This window comes from Patella vulgata, chromosome 3 (genome assembly GCF_932274485.2).
Source record: "Patella vulgata chromosome 3, xgPatVulg1.2, whole genome shotgun sequence".
In the NCBI taxonomy this organism is placed as follows: Eukaryota; Metazoa; Mollusca; class Gastropoda; family Patellidae; genus Patella; species Patella vulgata.
This window is the reverse complement of record NC_065881.2, coordinates 58,391,530-58,417,791: the sequence shown is the minus strand read 5'-3', so window position 1 is coordinate 58,417,791 and position 26,262 is coordinate 58,391,530. Positions and strand designations below refer to the sequence as shown.

At 31.8% G+C, this 26,262-nt stretch overlaps 1 protein-coding gene across 5 annotated transcripts in view; it reads left to right on the top strand.

Annotated features, from left to right (window-relative positions):
- Window positions 1–705: 705 nt before the first annotated feature.
- Window positions 706–26,262, top strand: part of LOC126816540 (protein spire homolog 1) — a 50,217-nt gene continuing 24,660 nt past the window's right edge. For 4 of the 5 annotated variants that reach the window (XM_050543187.2, XM_050543188.2, XM_050543186.2 and 1 more), the window contains exons 1-5: window positions 706–1,023; window positions 1,887–1,922; window positions 10,941–10,990; window positions 13,230–13,463; window positions 25,566–25,688. In XM_050543187.2, the coding sequence (XP_050399144.1) occupies window positions 759–1,023; window positions 1,887–1,922; window positions 10,941–10,990; window positions 13,230–13,463; window positions 25,566–25,688 (708 nt within the window). In that variant the 5' untranslated portion in view covers window positions 706–758. The remainder of the gene's footprint in view (window positions 1,024–1,886; window positions 1,923–10,940; window positions 10,991–13,229; window positions 13,464–25,565; window positions 25,689–26,262) is intronic. The other variant, XM_050543185.2, reaches the window with a different exon arrangement.

Here is a 26,262-nt window from a genome sequence, read left to right as displayed (position 1 = left end):
ATTTAGTTCATTATTTACACACAAACCATTTATCTCCTGAAAAAATCTAAAAGTGTTTCAAGGCTGAAGGGTCTGTGGCATGCAGTGAGGGCCAGAGGGGACAGTGTTCCCCTCCCCATCTATTTTTACATTTCTTAGTACTAGGACTTATACTGGATTCTTAGAGTCATACAATTGAGCAGCTGTGCCTAGGCATCACCAAACCTCTGTATGCCACTGTGAAGAAGAAATTAGCCTGGATACACATCATAAAATATAAACCATTGTGCGGGTAGGGTATTTGTTTTCAACCATTACATTTGACAGGCGATAATGTTCTTTCATGGGGGTTCTTTAAATTCTACTCGTATTTATAAATAAATATTTTCTGAATATGATTAATTTAATGACATATATTTGATAGGCAAGGCAATATATGCCAAAAAAAAAATTATTTGAAGTCAGTATCTCTAATCATAATCTTTTGATTCCTCTAGAGTGCATAGGAATTTTAATAAATTATGTCGTATTGTTTCAGTAAGTGCTCACGCCGCCATCTATATCCATTTCAATCGCCCACATAATGTATTTGTATTAAAAAAATTGCAATCATTATAATCCTACTATCGGATGACAGGTACCTGAAACTGTTTATAAAACCTACGAACTATTCAAATCCCTTTGGTGAAGAGTTGTGTCCCCTGATGGTTATTGGCAACGGTACACGCGACTATTCGCTCATTCAGGCAATTACAGTTTGACATGACTGCCATCGAAATATGGCGAATACCGCTTCGTCGCGATCGGAAATAAGTGTAAAAGACCAGTTATCTTTGTATGACATATTGAAAGTTTTTAATAATCCCATAAATGAGGAACAAGCATGGGCTATATGTTATCAGTGTGCTCAGTATTTTAGTGTTAATCAACCACAAGTGAAATTACAGGAGTTTTTCTTATATGGAATACAAGCATTACGATTGAGAAAAGATGGTGAGGTTATCATTGATACCGCGGCTAATGCATCGGGATCTTCACCAACGCGTAAGTATATTATTTATGCTAAGAGTATGATGTATTTTGAATTACATGAAAAGGAATTTATTGTAACTGTGAATCATTTAACGGGATTATTAAGTTTGTTATTATTAGCATGTATATGGCAAACACAGCCTCAAATGTCCTCCGTATAGCGATACAAGCTATAATGTATAATTTACTGGGAGTTATAATTCAAATACTGCCCACCTTTATATTTCTTATCACCCGTTACATACACAAACAATTCAAAATTTCTGCGTTTGTCTATATCAAATAGTTGGATAGAATTATTTGACAGACAGTTTGAATAGATAATTATTGTTTTCTGTTGTTAATGAATAAATCTACATTATACAAAGTGAAACATGTACATGTAAATATTCTTAATCTTGATGTTACAAATCCTTTCACTGTTATGTTTTTCTTTTATTCCAAGATTATTTGTGTGATTTATATTTTGCTTTTTCCCATATTCTTGAATATTATATGGGATTATTAATACATATTTTGCCCATCAACATTGATATCTTCACTGAATATAATGTATCTGAATGCAGAGTAAGATAATCATATACAATATCTTATCTATATATATATACCACAAACCAATAGCTATAAAAATAATGCTTTCTTTGATCCAGGGTTTTCTGAACCTTATTATCTCAATCTTGTTACATTGTATTGACATCAGATTGATAATATTATATAACTCCTGTATTTAATAACTAAGCCAGTAAATGATAAGCTATGTAACAAGATAAAACATTAGAAAACACCCTTTTTATTTTGGCTTCATATAATTTATAAAACAAACAAGTTAAGCAGATAATTAACATTAAAAATTTAAATCTCTTTTTAATTGACAGCAAAGAATAAGTTTGACACCAGTTGTAAATCAGAAGGTAGGAGTCTTGTCCTGTGTTAAAATTGGTGTATTTAATATGTTATTCCATGTTTTGTTGTGATTTATTTAATTGAATTTAGTTAATCACCCGCATGTTACAACTGTAACACAATTGATGTAATTTATATGTTGTGGTATCATTTTTATTAACCAGTAACAAAAACAAAGAATGTAATATGTGTTCTGCCATTATGTGATTGATCAGTTCGTACATGTCCATGTATTTTATAAATGTACAGATTGTCTTCAATATCACCTGACAAAACCTAGATAGATTTGATCATTAAAATGTACATGAATTAGTAGTAAACTATCTACAAAATTTGTCATGAAGTGAACTGAATTTGTTTCAAGAGATATGACATGGAGCTGCATGAATTTGTATATGTTATAAAAATAGAAATTATTCATGGTTAACAAGCATAGACATGATTACAGTATATACAATTAATCACTTGGGCCAATATAAATTAATATATATCATTTGTGCTTATTTTTATTTACATATTTATTTGTAATATTATGTTATATTTCTAGAAATAATTGTTATCAATTATTGATAGACTGATAAAAAGTAATTGATTGAGAAGTCCAGACAGTATCAGTATTTTCATTCAAAGAAAAGTAGCTGAGTTCAACACCTCACTATAGCTTAACGAACCCTTTGGCAGAAGTTCCAAATCAATGACTGGTTACAATCAATAATTTGCGGTTAAAATTAACATGCCGATCAATACAACTTGCCAGCTTCTATTCTACAATCCTTTTGTATCATCACCCAAAGAGTAGAATACTATGTCATTTAGAGTGATAAAAAATGAATCTTTGATCTATATGTTTAAACACTGATGGATTTAATTATAGATATGTTTAAAGTAGAAACAGATATTTTATACTTTCTCTAACAAATTTATTTCATATCATTTTACATTAATTACTGGCATTGCAAATTCAAAAAAACAGGGTTTTGGAAAGGATTTACATGTAGTTGTCAAAATAAAATTTGATGGCCAGGTTGCCCCGGCTGGTCTTATTTGTTGATCAGTGTTATTTTTGTAGTGTATATTTGTTGATTTAAATTTGATGGTTTCTAAATTTTGGACATTGGACTAGTAGATTCATGTGATATGAACAGAAAAAAAACCCAGTCATAAACAAATTAGCAATAGACTTATAGGGAGGGTGTCATTTGTGAGCCGGTTCTTGTCTTATTTGATAACAAAAGTTAGATATTAAAATACCAATCTATTGTCACATCTTGAGTAAATAAACTTTTATTTAAATTTGATTACATGTATAATACATGCATGTTCAGATACTGACCATCATATCCAGGGACTCTTATTTACCAATATGACCTGATTTACAGTCCGTTTCACTGAAATTATATCTGTACAGTCTTGTCTTTGGAGCATGCATGTAATGATTTTATATTTACATATTTACAGTACTTTCTTGTAAGATAGTGTGGGTGGGTGGAGGGCACGTTGGCTAAGGGGGTAGCCTGGAGATTGGGTGTTCGATTCCTTCATTGGCGAGAAAGTTCATCTAGATTTTCCGGCGTGGTTCCTCCCTTGTCAGTGATGCCAGACGGAGGGCCTGACAAGGACAGCTGTCTAGTCGTTCGGATGGGAACGAAAACCAAGGTCCTGTGTGCACATTGGCGTGCATGTAAAAGATCCCTTGACAGTTGGAATTCGATATAAGAGTAGGCTGTAGTGCCACTGTCCAGGCAAAATTCCCCTCATAGCACACTGTATGGCGTAGGCCTGTCTTCATTAGCCCAGTTCGGAGCAGAACAGTAGGTCGTTAAACCCCATTTCATTTGTAAGATAGTGGCTGTATGTAGTGCTCATTACATTTTGAATTTCAAGTTGGAATTCAAAAGCTTTTTGTATATTGTCAACAGAGATACATTTGGGATTATTTATGACCAAATTTAAAATTTCTAGTTTAAATCAAGATAAAGTATTGTTATTATTAAATTATCTAATATTGCCATTGTGGAGGTTTGTTTTGTGGACATAAAGAGATACTGCAGGATATTTATAGGTCATATTTTATCACCAATAGATCAATGTTTACTATTGAAATACCTCCTTTTTTTAAAAGCTGATATATGTTGACAAAAAAGTCAATGTAAACAGTATTAATATTCACCAACAAACTTCTAATCTTCAAGAAAGGAAAGCTTGAAGGGGAAAAAAACATCCAAAGATGCAAATATTTAGATGTGGCTTTAAATACCCTGCTATTTCAAGTTTCAACAAAATGTTTTACGACATTGGTGCTCCATATTCTATTTTCAGTTTGTTACTGTAGAATGTTTTTTCCCCCTATGCACCGGATATTATATTCATAGTCTATTAATATCATCCATGCAAATATATAAAGATATATTTCTGCTAAATATACATCAAAATTATTGTGAAAAAAATATATGTTGCCTAAAACATTATATTATGTTACTAGATGCTTCACGTGAAACATTTTTTATATAATACAGATTTGAAGAAAATTGCTATTCTGAATAACTCTATTTGAAATACTGTGTAACATTAAACAAGGTTAGGATGAGTCCCTGATGAGAGCATGTTAGCGGCTGCAGTACTGTAATAATTAACTTATTTAACTTATTATGGGTTTATTATATAATTTGATTTGATAATTCAGTTCTTATGGTCATTGAAAATAATGAGATACTTTCAGATAAAAATACGTTTTGTGGGTCTAATATAATTGAATTATTTATACTTGAGAGAATTTATCTTTAGTGTGTTCATATGCATCTTAATGTACCTGATCAAGAAAATTTAGTTGAATAATTGCTTTAAATGCAGTTAATATTCAGTTTGGGAGACAATCGTTTGAAGATATGTGACCACTGCTGCTGCATGGTGGAGACAAAAAGTAAACAAAAGTGTTTGAAAAGGATTTGTTGTGAACCCTTGAATCAAACAGAACAGTGAGGGGTAAACTAGGGGCTCAATAAAAGCTTATTTCTGTTTAGTTTAATGGTGACCTCAGACCTCAGTCACTATTAGCTGGTTAATATTTGGACAAAAGAGAATAGAAAGTTGGGCTTTTACATGCTTGGAGGTCATTATTTTGTCTGACTAAAACAGAACAATAGAATTCCCCCCTTCCTGCTGAGTTCATTCAACACCTTTTTGATCTTAGTTCTTGTGACATTTTCTGTCCCCCCACTGACATTCTTAAAACCTTTTTCCTCAAGTTGTCAAGATGATGAATGGGGTAGTACACCACAAATTTCAACTATTTTATTCCTATTATTGAAACATAAAAGTAAACATAGGCCCACAGGCTGGTAAATAGAGTAAAATAGATTTGGAAACAATTACAACATTTTGCTCTATTATTAATCTCTTATGGCATTGAGGGAGGAGCTTATTGAATGTTAAGTGTACTATCAAATATAGATTGAAAAGTTCACAAATAAGGTTGCTAAATATAAACTTTGAAAATGTAGAATTATGTAAATGAGAAAGCACTCCAGTTCAGTGAACTGAACTTGTTATACTATAGTGAGAAATTGCGTTATATATTCCATACAAATTCAAGGTTTGTGGTAAAGGTGACTTAATACACGTCTCCATATATCATAGTTGTTTTATCTGCCTACTAGATCTTTATACATGTATTGAATAATAGAATAATAATAATAAAATTTTGACTGAATTAATGAGATATACATGGTAGCCATAGGGTGGGTAATAAAAACTCATATTTTGACAGGTTGGGTTTCAGGTATCAGGTGTATTCTTATAGTTATACACTAAGTCACCAAGTTTATAAGAATTTTAAATAGTACTGAGTACATTAACATATTACAACTCACAGTAACCCAGGTATCATTTAATCTTGTGTATCTAGCACTAATTTCTTTCACATTCGGTTAATATCCAATCTTTGTTTAAAAATTCGTAAAAATCATTTAAAATCAGACAATATCATCTAATTCGTTCTCGAATAGTTTAGAGATTAATTAATAGCTGAAACCGTCACTGTAACCCAGGTATCATTTAATCTTGTGTATTTAGCACTGATTTCTTTCACATTCGTTTAATATCCAATCTTTGTTTAGAATTTTGTAAAAACTGTTTGAAATTACCATAAATCGTTTAATTTGTACTTCTGTCCAGTTTAAAGCTGACCATTCAGTTTTGATAATGAGTGTCCAATTTACAAGTGTCAGTTTTGTTTTCTTTAATTGCTGTTTCATGTTTAAACTTTTCAAACAAAACATTCCTTACAATGATACAAAATATGCTGTATATATGTATTTTTAAGTTAAGCCACATCATGGTCAAAAATGAGTGACATGTATCATACTATATGAAAAAACTCACCAAATTCTGTCATTCATAAAATATTCACGATCATTTTATTGTTTTCATGTTTATGTGGGTTACACGCATCTATCAGGTTTATGTATGGAGTATGAACCAAATGGCTTTATCTGGTTTTCTGGGAATGCTCAAATGATTACTGTGTAAATTGATTAGTGGTTTCTTACTATTGCCAAACATGAATTGTGTAATTTTTTCAATGATAAACATCTTTTTGTCTTTACAAAAGTTTTCAAGTATTGTTAATTTATTTTGAAATATACAGGATATGGAATACATAATTTTAGATGAAGAAGGTGTTCCTGACACTTGTTTTTCAATACTGCTAATTTAAACAATGGCTTGAACATATATGTCACATTGTAAAACGAATAGGAAGTAAATAAGATTTGAAAGACAGTTAAAGGAATGAAATGAGGTTTAATGGGTTTCAGCACCAACTGTGCAACGTGCATATGCCATTGGGGGAAATTTGTCTTGATAGTGTTTCTGCCTACTCTTCATCAAATTCAAACCGTGAAGGATTCTTTTACATACACAGGACCTCATTTCTTTTGTCCCACCAGAACGAGTGAAGGGAATATGTCCTAAAATGGATGGTTGAAAATAGTATGATATTTAAAAAGTTAGACTTAAAAGGGAAAGACCTGCTCATTTAAAAGAATCAAGTGCTCAAAATTAACCTCATCAAACCCATGCTATAAGATAAACCAGCCAGAGTAATTGGCTGCTCCATAGAGATCATGTAGATGCATATGTACTCAGTTTTCATGTAATGATCAATCATCCATTATAACAATAAAAGAATGAAAAAAATGGGGAATTTGGTCATTTGGCCCAAACTATGAACATCCATATGACAAAAACAGGAAATACTGTGGTGCCAAAGTAGTTCCTTTTAGCTGCAGCATATTCTGATAGTGCCATATTATATTAGAAAAATACTAATTTCGAGGACTGCAAGTCAAATCTCCAAAAACATTATTCTTATGATGTACATGTACCAAGAATGAGAATGGTAAATTAGTCTGACCCTATTTCCTATAATACTTTGTGGCTAAATGTCAAAATTGTTTTTTTAGCTTCTGAAGAAAGCAATATTGTGATGTGAACAATCTTACATGTGGTACATGTGTGTTTATCTTGTTCAATAAAGTCATAAAATGATGTCATGATTGAAAAATCAATAGAAATTTACCATGTGCTGCTAATATTAGTTATCCCATGTATGGATTCTATACAAACTAAATCAAATTATTTCTAATATCTTACAATGCCAATTGTAAATTTGAATGCCAATTATGCTTCTTTCAAACATTTCTATAAATTGTTTGGTCACAGTGTGGGTAGGCATATGTCTGACATTTTTGATTCTGATTGAAGTCACAATAGTGTATACTACATGTATATAATCATAATCTCAAATATAAACTATGTGGGGAAGAAATTCCAAAATAATAATCCAGTTATTTGACATATTCAGTAATCTTTTAGCTGTAAATATGTAAGTAGTAGGTTACTGGAGCTTTGTAACTACATACACCTATTAATATTATCAGACAAGCAAATTTATAATTACAAAAAATGTCATATCTTATCAGAGAATATAAAAGAGATTTCTATTACACAGTATTATATTTTATCTACCCCCTATATCTAGATATCTAAGATCATTAATCATTTTTACTTACTTGAGTTGTGCCATTGAATGGTATAGTATTGTTAATAGATTTATTATTATTAAAGTACCGGTACTTTTGTATAGAACCCCCCCAGCACTGGCACAAGGTCATCTTTATTTGCCATTAATTGTGGCCCAGAAATGGACCAGTTGACAGCGACTAATGTACCGATATGAAGGCTATTGCTACAGTATTTTCTCAAAAAATATTTTATAAAAGTTGGAAGCTGTGAATGGTTCGCATACATATAAGTAAAAATACTTATATTACAGTAGTCGGTAGAAGCAATTTCATTCATGCATTTTCAATGTAATATTTTTTCTTACAAAGGAGAATGTACATGTACTGGTATTATACTGATACTTAATTTTATGAAGCACTAAATAAATATAGCAAAATTTAGTTGCCAGACAAGGTACAGAAAATACAGCTTTGACTGCCTGGAACAATGATAGTACTATATGGCCCAGGAACTGAGCATTACGTCGTCAGTGTCATCCGGGAATTGTAACGTCATCAAGAATAAAAATCTGTCAATCAATGTGCAATTGTCCAAGGAACAAGCATGCCAAGTGTCATGTCAGTCAAACTAGAATTGACAGAGCTTAGGTTTTTTTTAGAGAGTGTTGTCCCCAAGAAGAACAAGAAGATGAGTATAGTGCTCTTGGACCAGTTCCTGTTCCATTTTGAGAAGATATTAGGCTCAGTTTATTTCATTTAAGGTTATGGATTTTAAATTTGAATGAAAATTGTCAGTTATGCCCCATGTTCCTGAAGCAACGACTGCGAGTTTCACAACATCTGGTCATTGCTTGTTTACTTCACAATTCCCGAACTTATAGCTATGTTATCTACAGACATGTGAGCAGTAGTGTCCAATCAGAGGTTGTGACATCGCGACCTCCACGGAAACCTTGACATTGAATAAACCTTGAACTTTGCAACTCGATTATCACAGGTAGACATTTTAGCTTGAAAGCGCGAGACTTGGTATTCGCGACGATCGAGGAATCTGATAGGCTCACAAGTTGGGCTTGTACCCAGTCGAAATTAGTGCCGCAATATGCAGGGTATTACGTGAAGGCCTTGAAGATGTACATAGTTAAAGCGAGATCAAGCCTTCTATTGAAGATGGTTATGCCCAGACTTATTGTCTTTGGCATAGAAAGAGCTTTTTATCATCAATGTATTTCATCAACAAGCTATTTGTTATCCACAAAGCAAAGGTTATTTTTTTTCCTTCTTGAAAATATTGAGATCTATATGTTTGATTGGCAGGATTCCAATTTATTATTCAATTATATTAATATAATTACATGTACCTACTATATGGTGTTATAAGCTAATATAGGATTGTTAAGTATCAATAGATTATGATTCAATATGGCTTCCTACATGTTGTATGTACATGTATGTATGCAATGATTATGCTGTAATGATAGTATTATCCACACCTACATGGCTTGTCAGATGTTTTTATTCAAACTTTAAATGTTTGTAACTTGTGTAATAATTTTTAGATACAATGCAGGAAAGCTTGTTAATCATTTTAGACATTTGTCAAAGTCTTTACAAAAAATGATACTTCTTTTCATGTACGAATATATCATAACTTCATTGTTTGATTTTAGACTAATATAAACAGAATGGAATGGGGTTAACATCTCATCATCACAATACTTCTGTTATGGATTTTTTTCTATGGACACATGTGCAGTGCTATAGAAGAAGAAGAAGAAACTTTATTGCATAAAACAACCATAGAGAGTTTTCCCAGACAGAAGCATTTATGTCTACTTTTCTTCAAGTTTCAACCGACAGGGTTCTTTTACATGCACTCATAATCCAAACAACTAGGCACAATCCTCCTTGGCATACTCAACTCAGGACATTTTCATCAAGACTACAAAAGACCCCCCTAATAAAAATAAAGTTTCAAGGGAAATTTTAAAATATATAATATTTTTATTACTGAGAACGGAAATCCAAATACTGTATTGTATCTTTTATTCTTTCATTATGTTACAATACAAAATTTGCTAATATCTTTCACCTTATAACACTACATAACCATGGATAACATGTTCAAATATTGTACCACATTCCAACACTTATTTATTCTACACGACCAATGAAGGGTAAACAGCTCAATGACCACTTGGACAGTTGAGCCCTTTTGCCCTATATTGACCAACACACAAAACCAACCATTATAGAAAATCCACTGTCAATATGCTTGAAGAAACAAATCAAAGTTATGTCAATATGAATTTAGTACTTTTACTTTTTATTTCTTGAGGTAGTAAATCCATGTTCACTTTTTTTGATTATGGATCTGTTTGGTTAAATTTTATTGTTGGAACATGTTTTATGCTATATAAGCACTGAAAGATTTGTCTTAGTACTATTGTGTATCCACCTAGAAGCTTTGAAATACAATTTATATTGTATGTTTTACCTCCATGTATGGTGAAATTGATCAAATGTCTCAAGTACAACTCATGAATAATTAAATTCTGCAAAGCAGACCAGGAAATATGCTTAGATCATGAAATAGGACCATAAACTATATCTCCACAGGGTCAGTGCATGATGTTCATTATTCAACTTCACCCACAGTTAAATGTAGCATGTTTGTACCATTCACAATGTATGTCATCACGTAAAATACATATTCCAAAATATTTCAAATTCATTAAAGTATGTCCACCGACCATCCACAAACCTTGTATGTAACAGGATAAAAAATACCTAGAATATTATGGAAGGGATTCTAATTTAATGAGTTACTAACTACAACACCAGTAATATTTTTATGAAACATATTTTTTAATGATATAGAATTCTGTTGAAAGGTTCAAGGGAACAGTTTACGAAAATATTTTTAATACACCTTTATCTTATGGATGAATTGTTGCTTTTGATGTTGTGTCAGTAATAATTAATATTTTTTAATTTTTGTAGGGAGAAGTTCCATTTATCACAGAAAGGGATGTATAGCAACAGAAGGAGATGTAAGTATTATTTGCTTTAAAATGATCTACATTTCTCTTAGGACTTATTTCTTATGGTTTAATTCACGCTAAATATGTAGGCAACTCATATTGATTATTTAACATATAATAAAGAAAACTAAATCAAAATACAACTCTAGACACTTTAAACTAGACCCATTAGGTTTCTTCGCTACCTACAAAGTTGGTGACGTCTTAGATGAAATTTCAATTTATCATAACTTTGTAAATACTGAATTGAATACTGAAGTGAACCATTTTTTTGGATTGATATTTCTATTAAAGATTAAACTTGCACACTATTGTAGTTTGCAAGGGATTCCTATCACTAAATGACACATCAAGCCTTTAATATATTATAGTTCTGTGATTGTTGGTGCTATAAAATGCCCCATTGATCCAGTGATGTTAGGTTAGTACCATTAGTACCTACATGTTAGTCCTAAACCCTTATTAAAACAAAACCTGTAAGTTCCTCAGTAAACTTATGTGGTATTTTTATGATTGATCCCACCAATACACTTACAAACATTCAAGAATATTGGGTCAATTAATTAAGCTACAGTCTGCTATAGTACATGTAAATGTATAATGAATCTTGGTGACAAACAGTGCAGGAAGAATGGTCCAATTTCTTAGGTTACACTATTGCTTTATAACTAAAAGTTGAAATATGAGATATTAGTCTAGTCCACCGTACTGTTATCTTTGATATGTGGGTAATGTGAGACTAAATCCTGTGTTTGTGCCTTGGTCACTTCAATCAATTTGTTGATTGTGTTCTTTATTGACCATGAATGCTACCTGTCCTTGATGAGAAACGTGGAGATTTTCATTGTTTACTTATCTTTCACATAGTTTATTGACCAATGTTTATGATTCTCCTATACTTGAAGGAGATCAAGTCTACTAGAAAAGTGGTAATCTAAAACCGATTAAAGGAATTTTTGTCAATCTCTTCCTTTTGCTAAACATGACATGAACAATAAATTATAAGATCAATTTGCTTTATAATATGATAATTCAAAAATATTTATCAGTGAAATTAAAAGCAATGTTTATTCACTGTTTACTTTTAATACTAAACTGATTGCTTATAAGATAATATACCAGTACAAAGATTTGAAATACATTAAGTCAAGAGAATTAATAAATCCTAAATTACATTTCATATTTCAAACGGATATTTTTTTTTACAATTTAAAAACTTTTCTCAACATGACACAGTATTAAATTGTAAAAAAACTACTGTTTAATGTTGGTAAAAATACTATAGCAAGAAAAAATGTCACTAAGTGAGAAATAATGTCCATTAAAAGAAGGTTATTTAGTACTCTATCTAAGCCATGTTTTGAGCTGTACCAGTATTATAATACTATAAATATATGGAGTTTGGAGTAGGTCCGTGTGTGGGTCGCTTTAGTTCATATAGTTGGCTAATTCATCACTCAGATCTATAGAATACTCTAATAACCAATAATGCGTTTCTGATTCCTAGACTGATAAAAACCCTCACAAATGACAAGTGTAGTTTGTACATCAAGGTGTGACATTCTTATTAGACATACCTCACTAATAATAACCACTACACATACACTCATATACACATAGTATACCAAGCATACTAAAAACATTTTATGTATTTAAACCTATAGTGGGTGGAGGATGTAGTTAAAATTGTACCAAGTTGGCCCCTTTATATCAACCAATCTAAAGGTGTAAGATTGTATTGAAACCCATTGATTCGAGAAAACCAAAACTATGAAAACTTTCTTTATTTCTTTTTAATTGACATTATTTCTATAGAAAAATTAGAGCTTATGGTTTCTAAGGAAATGCTGAATAACTGATTAAAAGTATGGTATATTGGATACATGTAAGCAATAAGCACCAGGTGTCCTCCAAAATCTAGGAGTGGAATGGGGCTTCATTTCTCATTTCAGAATAACATTTGTTCATTTTTATATCTAGTTACATGTGGAATGGCCATAGTGGGGTGAGGATTTTACCTAGACAGCAGTAATTTTGCGTACTCCGGAGTCTTCTTCAAATTCCAATTGCCAAGACTACTACAGGGACATGAATAATAATACCATCTGAATAACTAGACACACTTTTCTTGCCCACACCAGATCAATATACTGGTAATTAAAACACTTGTAATATACGATATACCCTGCAATAAATGACCTACATTGTGAATAAATGATTTATTTAATTACCCTTCGTTTGTTTTCAGGCTGTACGAGCACTGGGAGCAACCATTTTCAAAGCATTGGATTATGGCTTGCATGAAAATGAAGAACGTCAATTGAGTCATGACTTAGAGAATCTCATTGAACTTATGACCCATTATGATGAGGAAGAAGATGAATCTCAGACAGCAGATGATGAAGGTATTGAGAAAGATGCTGAAGATGAATATGAAAGTCGAGATGTACAACAACATTGTTCTTTTATAGAGGTGTCTAAGGTAAGATGATGTTACTTTCTGTTATTATAGAACATCGATTTAGACATTTTTGAGAGAGCAAATTGAGGTTTGAGGCCTATTTAAACAACATGATGATGTTCATGGCCTGTTAAAAATGGTGGACTTGCTCACATCGAAGCATTAACCATAGAACTATCTGACCAGGTACATGTAGTTTAGAACACTAAACTTAAAAACTGAAAGATACATGTAGCAACTGTCTTGTCAAGCCAATAATTTTACTAATTCTCAGAACAGCCTAAGGATATTGGATAATTTAAAGAACAATTTGTTGTGAAAATATGCTTTGATGTAGAACTAACCCAGTTTCACCAAGCAAGACACATTAAGTTGTGTTATTGGAGCATGAATTAATTACCAGAATTTGATTACTTGAGAACTAAACCATGTCCAAGTATGTATAGTAGGTCAGTCAACAAATTAAACAGATCTTATTGAAATATGAGAGGTTACACAAATTGTCCACATTGAAACTTAATCTCTCTTCTGTTCATCAAAATATCTTATACAAAGGTATCAAAATCAGAGTAAAAGGGCATAAGCTTGTCAAAGATTTAGCAAATTTGGCTAATAAAATCTCATCTGAAAGATTGCGTGAGTAACGATTAATGTAATGAACTTTCACCCCTTTTATACACATTTACAAACTGTAAGTTTATTATTTCATATTTTTCACTGTCAGAAATTATATAAAAAATTATAGTTACCTAAGAATTTGTTTTAGGTCGTCTTTAAGTCTATAAGATCGTGAGAATAATTTAACAGTCAAAAGTGACATTGACTGCAGACAGTAGACTCCACATGTCACCGTAAACTTAAGACTATTTTATTTTCATAATTTATATGTCGTGAGACTTGTGGTTATATATACCTGCAGATGTATATTTAGATCAGAGTTCCGCATTCGATGAATTAATCAAAGAGATACTATCTTTCAAAATGATACATTAGTTACCCCCAATACTTACAGCTGAGGATATGCTTTATATACCAAAAAGCATTTAATTTAAAAAAACCCAAAATGGTCATTTGGATGGAACACATGAAACCATAGTCCAAAAAGAATTTAAAAATCAACCTGTGTGAAGTACTTGTGCTCTATTATAAAGTATTACACCACTTTCCTTTTTAAGCAGATATCAATGATTCTATCAATTTTTAGAATAGAATGTACAGATTTTGGAAAGTTATAGTAAAGGAAATATACAAGTTAAATTTGTTTTTAGACTACATTAAAATTGGAAGATAACAATTATACATGCAGCAGTATTGTAAATACATACAGTTGTACAAAACATTGAGGGCTTACAGGGTAGATAACATATATTGTAAGGATTAACATGTTCTGTAGAATCTGTACAATGATAGAAAAGGTTTTTTTCTAGTAGGGTAGAATGTAGATGTAATTATCAGTGGTATATATTGTCTAGAGATGTAATCAGTGTCTATAACCTGTAGCAAGGTGAAATAATTAGTCTACATCAAGTTGTGCTGTATACTTCTTATGTCATCGGTTGAGCTGGTTTTAACACTCTCTTGTCTAATCAATGTGTTACTTACCATGTTACCACCAAGTCAGCCATGACATCAATTTGCCGCATTTGACTAAAATTATTCTGTACATTGTTTATGTTTGAATGAAATTAGTGGAACACATTCATATTTTCAAACTTTTCCTAATACATGTATTCTAATCATACAGCAATTTATATTTGCCAGAATATGAATATCTTGTGTTATTATTTTAAGAAATATTTCAAGTTATATCGTGAAATTGTAACAAACTAAGTAGGACTCCCCCAGCCTGAAAAAGTGAACATTAATCAAAATAGGTGTTGTATTTCTTTACTAAATTGGCTATTATCTGGACTGCAAACAAAACCAATTTGTGTCTTAATGTCCAATGCACAATTTTGGTTTTGTAATCAGAAAGTATCAGTCAATTGAAGTCAATTTACTCATAATCATGTGTATTAAATCTTGTCTTATGCAAAACATATACAAAATGTCAAAGTTGTTTGCAATAATGAAAAAAAAAATGCATGCATGGACAAATTGTTTAAATAGTATTATGACCGTGCACATACAGGATTCTTCACATGATATAATTTCAATAAAGATTAAACTGTTAGCAACATATTAATGTTATCAGGTATAAATTGTTTTTTATTTTCAGGTGAATAATAAAATAGATTTTGATCTGGACTATGTTATTACACACCCTTCATACAGACAATATTTAATCTTATCTTGCATGCTTTTTACTATAAACAACTCTCAACAATTGCTTGATAAATGCATGTGTCAAAATGAATGTCACAAAGAAATATTTAAAGTTACTCAAGTTGCATTATATTTTTAACTTAAAAGAATAATAGATGTTTCTTTCTGTCTTAATGGTAGATAAAGGTTACATTAGATTTGTTTTGTAGAGAATAATATATCTGCATATCTATTTTATTAGTCATGACCATATCAAATTATTTACATGGAGCCATAACTTTTTCAAACAGGACTAAAAATCAATCTTGAGTTAGTGTAAATTCCTGTAGAAGTAATATAATGTAACTGTTTTGTTAAACATATTGTAAACATTTCACCTTGCAATTCTGAGCCCTGTTGTGGTCGTGGATTATAAAAAAAAATCAAAGTAAATCTTGGATACTCTCCAGGCAATTACAGGCATACCCTCACCCATTATAATAAAGGGGATTTACTCTTTGCCTGAATTAGTCAGTGAAATTTGTTGGATATTGGATACATGTACGTGTCTTTCTCCAAATTCTCGAAAGGGGGGGTTGTTTTCTTTGAGAATGTTTGAGAATGATGCATGCAACGCCTGGCTAAATTCGTGAACACTCTGTGTAAATGAGTGGGTTTTTGTTTATTTACAGTGGTAGGGGGGCAGGGCTAAGAAGTTGGAAGTAGTGTCGTCCCTTGAGAATAAAGATTGCAACTCTTGGCTAGGTTCATGGACAGTCTATGTAAGTGCGTGTATATTTCAGTGCGGGAGCCAAGAAGTTATAAGAGCTTTATTTTTTAAATAAAAAGGGTAGGTTTTTCGTCCACCAGTGCCACAACGCTGGATTGTCAAGATGCCCCATGCCAGATAATAGTGGAGTCTACTAAATTGCGATTTCTTTTTCTATGCTTTCAATAATATATTGATGTTTTCTTGAGGACTGCATCAAGTACAATTAAATCATAAATTAATCCATGATTTACACTGTAATTATCTTGTAGTAAATAATAAATGCAGATGTTAATTGATTCTCTGTTAAAAAGAAAATATTTAAAAAAAAAAACAAAACAAAAATTTTATTGAGTGGATTTCATGAACTATTAAATATTTATTTGAATTAATTATATGCCTGAAGGATTGTTATACTACAGTCATATAAATAACACAGATTGTTCTGGTGACTTCAAATGTAATTTGCAATTAAACAATAACCGCGTGCCATTATGTTTGAATTGGCCCGGTAGGAATGTACCGATATGTCAATTGAATCAAATCTTTATTTGAAAAAAAAAAAATCTTCTTAAAATAAGATTTGTCATGCCCTAGCATGCTTACAGCATTAAAATGTCAAGATTGGAATAAATAAAAAAGATTTGGCTTTGGTAGCAATAATAAAGAAGTCCTTTGTTAGGAGTTGTGAGTTTATGTATAATAGGTATTATGAGATATATATTGTATATCGAATTAAAATGAATATCTCCATTCAAGGACAAACCTTTTTTCATATTATTGGATATGTTCGTATTCATTACTGTGATTCAGTGCTTTTTTATTGTCCCCCGCCTTTCGAAGAAAGCAGGGGACTATTAAAATGTGTCTGTCTGTCCGTCCGTCCGTCCTTCACAATAACTCTTATTCTAAATGAGCTAGAATGTTCAAACTTGGTGTAGGTGTTTACTAGGTTAATGCCTTGATGGAGTTCGAAAATGAGCATTTTCTGCTTAGGGTAAGCAGAGATAAGCAATTTGATTGGTTAATGCTTTGGAACACGATAATTAAGTGGGAGTGATGAAACTTGGTTCATAGTTTCATTACACCAATACCTTGACGAAGTTTGAAGATGAGCATTTTCTGTTCAGGGTAAGCAGAGCCAGAAGCAATTTGAATGGCCGAGACTTTGGAACCCAATAACTCTCCTTCTAATTGAGCTAGAAAGTTCAAACTTGGTGTAGGTGTTTATTAGGTCAATGCCTTGATGGAGTTCGAAGATGAGCATTTTCTGCTAAGGGTAAGCAGAGATAAGCTATTTGATTGTTTGATGCTTTGGGACATGATAACTTTAGTTCTAATTAAGTGAGGGGGGTTGGATGGCTGAATGGTTAGCGTGCGCGCGCTGTATCATACAGTCTGCCATTGAGTCGACTGGCGTGGTTTCGAATCCCCGGTTGTACGTGGCAAGGAGTAGGGTCGCCTGTCCAACCTCGTGGGTTTTCTCCGGGTCCTCCGGTTTCCTCCCACTGCTAAAGACCCCTACGCGCAAGCGAATTATGTAAATAAAAAAATTAATAAAAAAAACATATGTTAGTCCCGAAATGACCTAGTTTGTGTCGAGTGGACGTTAAACCCCATTTCTTCCTCTTCTAATTAAGTGAGAGTGATGAAACTTGGTATATAGTTTCATTACATCAATACCTTGACTAAGTTCGATAATGAGCATTTTTTGATAAGGGTAAGCAGAGCGATAAGCAATTTTTGATTGGTCGAGACTTTTGAACACAATAACTCTCATTCTAATTGAGTTAGAATGTTCACACTTGGCGTAGGTCTCTATTAGGTGAATGCATTGATGAAGTTCGAAAATGAGAATATTCTGCTTAGGGAAAGCAGAGATTAGCAATTTGATTGGTTGATGCTTTGGGACACGATAACTTTAAGTGAATTCTAATAAAAAGGGGAAGAATCTTTGATTTATGTTAAAGCGGAAATTGCAAATTTTTAAGTTATATTTTTAAAATTTATTAAAATAAAGCCTGAAAATAGATGGTATCCATAAACAGTCGTACCTTGTTAAAGAGTAATCCTATTAATCCTATAATTCACTATTGCCAGCTGAGAAATTGGCAAAAATATCATTTTCCTCTTCATTTTCAAACGTTTGAATATCGCTACTCCATGGTGGAGAATAGAAAACAAGGGAGGTAATTGTGTTATTATTTCCTGTGTAAATGAATCTTAATCTTTAAAGCGTAAATTGCAAATTTTCTAAGAAAGTCAAAACGTAATTATTTCTATGTCTTTTGCTCAATAGGTTGTCAACTCACAATTATACGATCATAGGTGTCATTCTCACACTTAAGATTCATTTACACAGGAAATAATAACACAATTACCTCCCAATTACCTCCCTTGTTTTCTATTCTCCACCATGGAAACGCGATATTCAAACGTTTGAAAATGAAGAGGAAAATGATATTTTTGCCAATTTCTCAGCTGGCAATTGTGAATTATAGGATTAATAGGATTATTCTTTAACAAGGTAGGACTGTTTATGGATACCATCTATTTTCAGGCTTTATTTTAATAAATTTTAAAAATATAACTTAAAAATTTGCAATTTCCGCTTTAAATAGTGTTTAACCATAATATGTACAATACATAATGTGATATGAAAGGGTTTTACTTGTGGAGGTGGGGGTGAATAATTTTTCAGTATTGTTGAAAATTTTAATTTTCAAAACCAATTTCATCTCAACAAACTCTTCTTGTAGCCCCCCAAAATTTAGTTTACAGAATTTTTGGTAATTCTTTGTTTTCTTTGTTATTGGGGGGATGGATGGCTGAATGGTTAGCGTGTGCGCGCTGTATCATAAAGTCTGTCATTGAGTCGACTGGCGTGGTTTCGAATCCCCGGTTGTACGTGGCAATCAGTAGGCTCGCCTGTCCAACCTCGTGGGTTTTCTCCGGGTCCTCCGGTTTCCTCCCACTGCTAAAGACCCCTACACGCTAGCGAATTATGTAAATAAAATTAAACCATATGTTAGTCCCGAAATGACCTAGTTTGTGTCGAGTGGACGTTAAACCCCATTTCTCTCTCTCTCTTCTTTGTTATTTGTAGTATTCTCACACAATAATAGTACATTGTCCTAGAGGATAAAGAGTGAACAAGTTGTTAGTGATGATCTGTGTGTAAGAGGAAATATCATGTACAAAACTGACTCTATAATTATGTACATGGTGTTTATATGAATATGAACGGAGCTTAGTACATTTAAATTGCTTATATATTGTAGGCTAAAATATACTTCCGTGTTTTTTTTGTTAGTTGTTTTTTAATGTCTGGTTATTGTCAGACAGTTCAGAAGACATAATTCCTGGACAAAACATCCATATTTCAGCTTGTTAAAACACTTAAATTTGATAAAGCTTAAACTTACAGTGTTTGATACTTTATGTAAACATCTTGTGATAATATTTAACTTACAAATTAAACTTTATTTATAATAAAGATTAGATCCAGGCTAAGGTTACAAAAAACTAGGATAAACAAAGACAAGTATAATTGAACCGAGACAGTAACAATATTTACTACTTTATGCTTATAGTGTTACATGAAGTCCTCTGGAGATATTAAAAATTCATTAAGGTGTGAAATAAGGATATCATTCAATTAGTATTGTTTGTCTTTAGTTTAATATAACATGGAAAATTAATAATCGATGTACAGTAAAATTAAATACATTCCATTTTTGAAAAGACTGGAAAAGTTAGATTGCTAGACCTCTTTGATCATGATAAAAAAAAAGAGATAACTTTTATGGTATTTAATGCGGGGGTAGACAGTCTTACTCTATTCGTATTTGTACCCCCATAGACAAAGCCAATGTTGAATATTTCAAGTGAAAATATAATCGATTCTGTGTTCCTGTGTGAATTACACAGTAAACGAAAACTTAAACTCAACGTTTAGTGTTAGTGCAGCCTTAAAAATATTATTATGTATATATAAATATCCATTTACTGTAAAGGCTACAGATTCTTCAAATATTATTAGATGTACCTGTACAATCTGATAAAATTATGACCAGAACAGATAAAATAGCATTATTAATTGATAATGAATTGATGTAATGAAAAAATAAATATTCAAATTGTGTTCACATTATAGAATCTGGTAATTTTGGTTTGATATGTTGGGATCTTTGAAGTTTGAACCCATAAAATTAAACAGAAATATTTATGCTGCTTGATATGCTTGTATAATACACCTACTTAAATCAGGTTAAAAATTTATCTTCAATTGTATTTATTTATAGTGTAATGGATTGTCAGTAATACTAAAATTAATGATCCATTTTCAAATTAAATGGTCTCTCATCTCTGTCAATAACCTGACAGTTTCTTGCCCTGGCTTAATTGATTTTGCAAGCTTCAATAGACAACAATGTGTAGGAAGGTCCTAATATTACATTTACTCCTTCCAATAAGCTTATAGTTGAAATGTCATAGAGCTAGCATTATAACCGAGAACAAATTATAGACATTTAGGAAAATATCTTTTGTATAAATGCTGGGTTTCATACAGAGAGAAAAATTATAAGTAAATATCCATGAATAATGTAGGAATTTGGAACCTGTTGCGTTGATTTTGTTCATATTACAAATTCTAGTTACTACTACTAAGTTGGGTCTCCAAGGGGGCCCAGTTATGTATACATATTCCTAGACATGGTCGGTATACGAGCATAATAAGACTCATAATATTCCTAGATGTGGTCAGTATACGGACATAATAAGACCCATAATATGACACTCAAACTACTTTGACAATAATTTTACAATAATATTAATAGGAGAAATATAGTAGAATTCATTGAAACTGACAAATTCTAAATTCTTTGACAGTAGAGTTGGTGGGTTTAGGGGCCGAAAGGTTGTTTGGAAAATGCATGTGATTTTTGTGTTAAGCAAATTTTCAGTTGCCAAAGTTTTGTTTTCCTGAAATCAAGTAACCAAATAAGCCATGGCAAATCCAGAAAATTGCTAAAGTTATCTTGAATTTAGATATGAACATAAATTACATGTGGTATATATTTGCATGATATTTTGATAGGTAAAGGAAGCTGAGTTTACGTGTCAAGAGACATGTTGACTATAACAACTGACATGTTGTCTGTGTAACTGACATCAATTGTTTATATGGTAGGTATATGATAGACAGTAATCTGACAGTTTTATTGACAAAAAGAAATAAAGATAATAAAATATCATTCAATTAATGTTTTATTGATCAAGACCTGATGTAGAATTTGAACATGACTTGAATCAAGTTTCATCCTCTTGGTCATATTGATTAAATTGCCATTCGTGATCTTATCCATCTACTGCTGGTTTATTTTTAGAGAGTTGCTGTAGTTGATTAAAGTTCTGTGGTCCTTCTCATCAATGATGTTATCTTTCTATGCTTTCTGAACATTTAAAATGATTTAAGATATACAAAATATGTTATTGAGTTTATCTACTATTAATCATGAGAATATGCTGATTTGTCAAATATCTGGCAACCAATTTGTACATTAAAATTTTCACAATTCTGTTATTAATATGATGTTGTATATTGCAAAATACAGCTATTTTTAAAATTCAGCAACTTTCAGGCATGTGTAGGTACATGCATTTGGCAATGCAACAAGAAATAAAAATTCTATAATTCTTGCAGTACTACAAAAACTATATATTTCCCTTGAGGATGTCTATTTTTGTTTGAAAATAATTAGAGATTAATACAACCGGCTCTAAGGTTTTTGGTTCAGTGATCTTCAATGACTTAAGTTTTACAATTTGAAATCTGTAGAATCTTAAAAAGAAGAATGTTAGCCATGAGAGATTAGGTGTATGTATCTATATACAGTGGAATAACTGGTGCTTTCATCTATTATTGTGTCTAATTGTCACCAATTGATAGGATATAAATAAATATTTTTTTAGGAATATATTTTCCGTTCTATTGTAATAGTATTAATGTGTTGGTACATGGGTCACATAGGTAAAATCAGTTTTATATATTGTTTATATAGATGGCAAGATAAATCTTATTTTATCTACAACAAATTTCTAGCATCAATTATAACTATCACCTTTGTATCCCAATTTGAAAAATGATCACGTACAATTCCCTAGTTTTACTCAAGTCTCCCACATACCCACCATTGTCTCATTTATAAAATTTATCATAAGTATCAACCAAGTGTACCACTACACTAGATTTTTACCCCCATTTAAAATTTTTATACGCCTACATTTTCATGTGGACGTATATTGCCGTCGCCCCTGTCCGTCCGTAATTGTTTGTGGACAATCTACAGGTCACAATTCTTATCCGATTTTGACGAAACTTGAAATATGAATGATCTCCAAAAAATCTTGGTTGCCTTTAAGATTATGGCATGTATCGGACCGAAACTTCATGGATTTTGGCCCCTGATTGTACGAAAAATCACGTTTTTAGCTTGTGGACACTATAGAGGTCACAATTTTTATCTGATTTTGTTGAAACTTGAAATGTATTTTTATAACCCAAAGATCTTGGTGCCTGTTGATATTCGCGCATATCGGATCGTCACTTCCTGAATTACGGCCCATGATTGTACAAAAAATCACGTTTTTAGGTTATGGACCCTATAGAGGTCATAATTTTTATCCGATTTAAAAAAACGTTTTAATATATCACCGTTGCACCCTAAGGATGGTTGAGTTCGAATTTCGTGAAAATCGGCCCAAAACTGACAGACAAAATGGCTGCCCCTCGTACTCAAATACCGTAAAAATAAGGTATATGAATGTTGTGGACCCTCTAGAGGTCACAATTTTCTTCTGGTTTTGATGAAACTTGAAATATAAGTTTATAACCCAAAGATCTTTTTTCCTTTCGATATTCGCGCATATCGGATTATAACTTCCTGAATTATGGCCCCTTATTGTATGAAAAATCGCGTTTTTAGCTTGAGGTTCCTCTAGAGGTCACAATTATTATCCGATTAAAAAAATATATATATCACCTTTACACCCTAAGAATGGCTGGGTTCAAATTTCGTGAAAATCAGACCAAAACTGACAGACAAAATGGCCGCCCCTCGTACTTAAATAGGGTAAAAAAATGGTATATCAAGGTTGTGGGCCCTCTAGAGGTGACAATTTTCTTTTGATTTTGATTAAAATTGAAATGTATGTTTATAACCAAAGATCTTGGTTCCTTTCGATATTTGCGCATATCAGATCGTAACTTCCTGAATTATGGCCCGTGATTGTACGAAAAATATCTTTTTGTTTAGCTTGTTCTATATCCATCTCTTGCAAAATTTGGGTGTATCGTGCCTGGCAGCCGCTGGTACTAAAGTATCATCCTATTTTCCCAGTTAATCAGATTAACAACCTAGTCTCCATATTTTTCAAGTATGCCAATTCTTTATAAAAATGTACAACTTCAGTGGTGCTGTATATTTTTAAAAAAATACATACTTGTATAATTATATTATTTACATTGTGACTTTTTAAGATTTGAAGGGAAAACCTTTCTATACCCATGCCAGCATCGTATAGAATGTCATTTTATTGTCATAAAAGAGCCAAATATCTTAAACAAATTTGTCAACTGCATCAAAGAAATGAATTTGAAATTTACTGGTTTTCTTTAGACATTTATTTATCTATACATGCATCAGGTGTTGTGAATGAGTAGGGTACACACTATAGTTAGGTTAACAATGGAAAATGGCTTGGTTTAACCGTCACTGACTGTGTTCTAGGGGTATTTATCTTTGGGGTGGAGGGTTATTGAGAAGATGTCAAATATACTTCCAATACTTGTTTAGTAATATCATCATACCATACTACTAGTCGCCCACCATTGGTTAAAGATACACACAGACAATGTTTGTGGTGAAATTGAAATAGGCCATTTAATATGTTTATACATAAAGTATATGGTCAAAGATTTATTTGACAAATTTATCTCTGCTATAATCCTTTGTATGTGTTGTTCTAGTAGCTTCTGATTTTAAAGAATAAATATTATATGTATTAAAAGTAGGTATATGGTATGCATTTGGTAGGAAAATACAATGCAATGATGAATTTACTCAGTCCTACAAAACTCAGGTTTTGATATTATCCAGGATGTTGAGGGTTATTTGTTAACTGTCATCATATCTCCTAGAAACCACAATTTATTTGATACCATATATCTCTCTTTTGGTTATAAGAATTTCAACTTTGTGAACTTATGCAAAACATTCTTATCTATGGCCATTTTTAATATGATAATGGCTATAAGGAGATCTTTCAGACTGAAACTCAACTCCGGTATATAACCTTTCCAAGTTATTGAAATCCTTCTTAGTTTAAACTTGCCATTTTTTTAAAACTGCTTTACCCAATTGGCTTGTATACTGCATTTCAAAAGAGAGTCAATAATATTTGAAATAAAATCTGAACATATAAACATAAACCTGTCATCTCATTTCCTGTTGTGAATACAGGTATGATAACAAAAACTCGACTCAATTGTTTAAAGAGCATTGACTCATCATCAAAATATGAACATCTTCTCTTCACTACTGAGATGAATAATAAAACTATAATGAAATGTGTATTGTGGTTAAAGTTTGGTTTCACATGATTTGAATTTCATTGAAAGTATAATAACACATTTATAGTAGGGTGTTGCTGGGTTTTATTTAAGGGGACATGCTTGGCTTGTCATTAGCAATAATGAATACCTGTACAATTTCCTGGATTTAAATCCCAAACAGGGTTGAAGTGCCTTGGTTAAAAACTATATGTTATTATCATTCTATTTATTATTTGGTTGGGCTCTCCTTTGGCATCTAAAGACGTATTTAAGAAAAGCATATTCCAGATCTGTCAAGACAGTAAAAGAGTAGCCTACCTTTGACCTTGATTAGCCAATCAAATTTCCAAATAATCAAAGCCATTTTAAATGATTTCTTTATCACTAGATTTGATTTGGTAGATTGAATTAAGGTCAACCAAACACAATCTGTGCATTACTGAACATACTCATAAGTGGAGTGAACAACCAATATTTTTTTTTTACTTTTCAGTTATGTGCACGACATTTATCTTCACGACAAGATGCCCGTCATTACAAAGCAGTATGTCGAGCCTTGGTGGCAGAAGCTCAGGAACTTATCAGTTTTCTTGATAAAATATCCAATGGTCAGCAGGTAGGTTAAATGTCAATCATATAATGATTGGTTTTAAAATATACATTGCATTTATTGCAACTTTAGGAGATAGTATAAACCATGACAGTGTCTTGGTATGCACATTTCCCGTCTGTCGTCCTCAAATTATATTAGGCAGTAATTTAACATCAAATTAATTAATATCCATTTCATTTAATATAGAATAGAAAGACAACATAAACATGTATGTAAAATATCTTAGAATTTGAAGATTGATATGATTTATATATGGTAGAAGAAACGCTTTATGGTTTCTTTTGAAGCAATTTTCAGGTCGTTTGTTTCCAAATGTATAGTCTACTTCTCAAATGTTATTGCCTGACTTGTTTTCAATTCGTCCATAGAGAAAAGAGTTGTTTTGTTGAAAAAATTAGACTGTAATATTAAAAAGAAATATTGTGAAATAATTCATGTGTAGATGTATTTCAGCCATAAAATTACTGCAACTTAGTAATTCTTTATCAAACAAGGATAAACATCTCTTATATTTCTTCCCAACAACCATGCTTGGATGACTTAGCGCTTTGTGCATATCTTTCGTTGCCTGCTATCG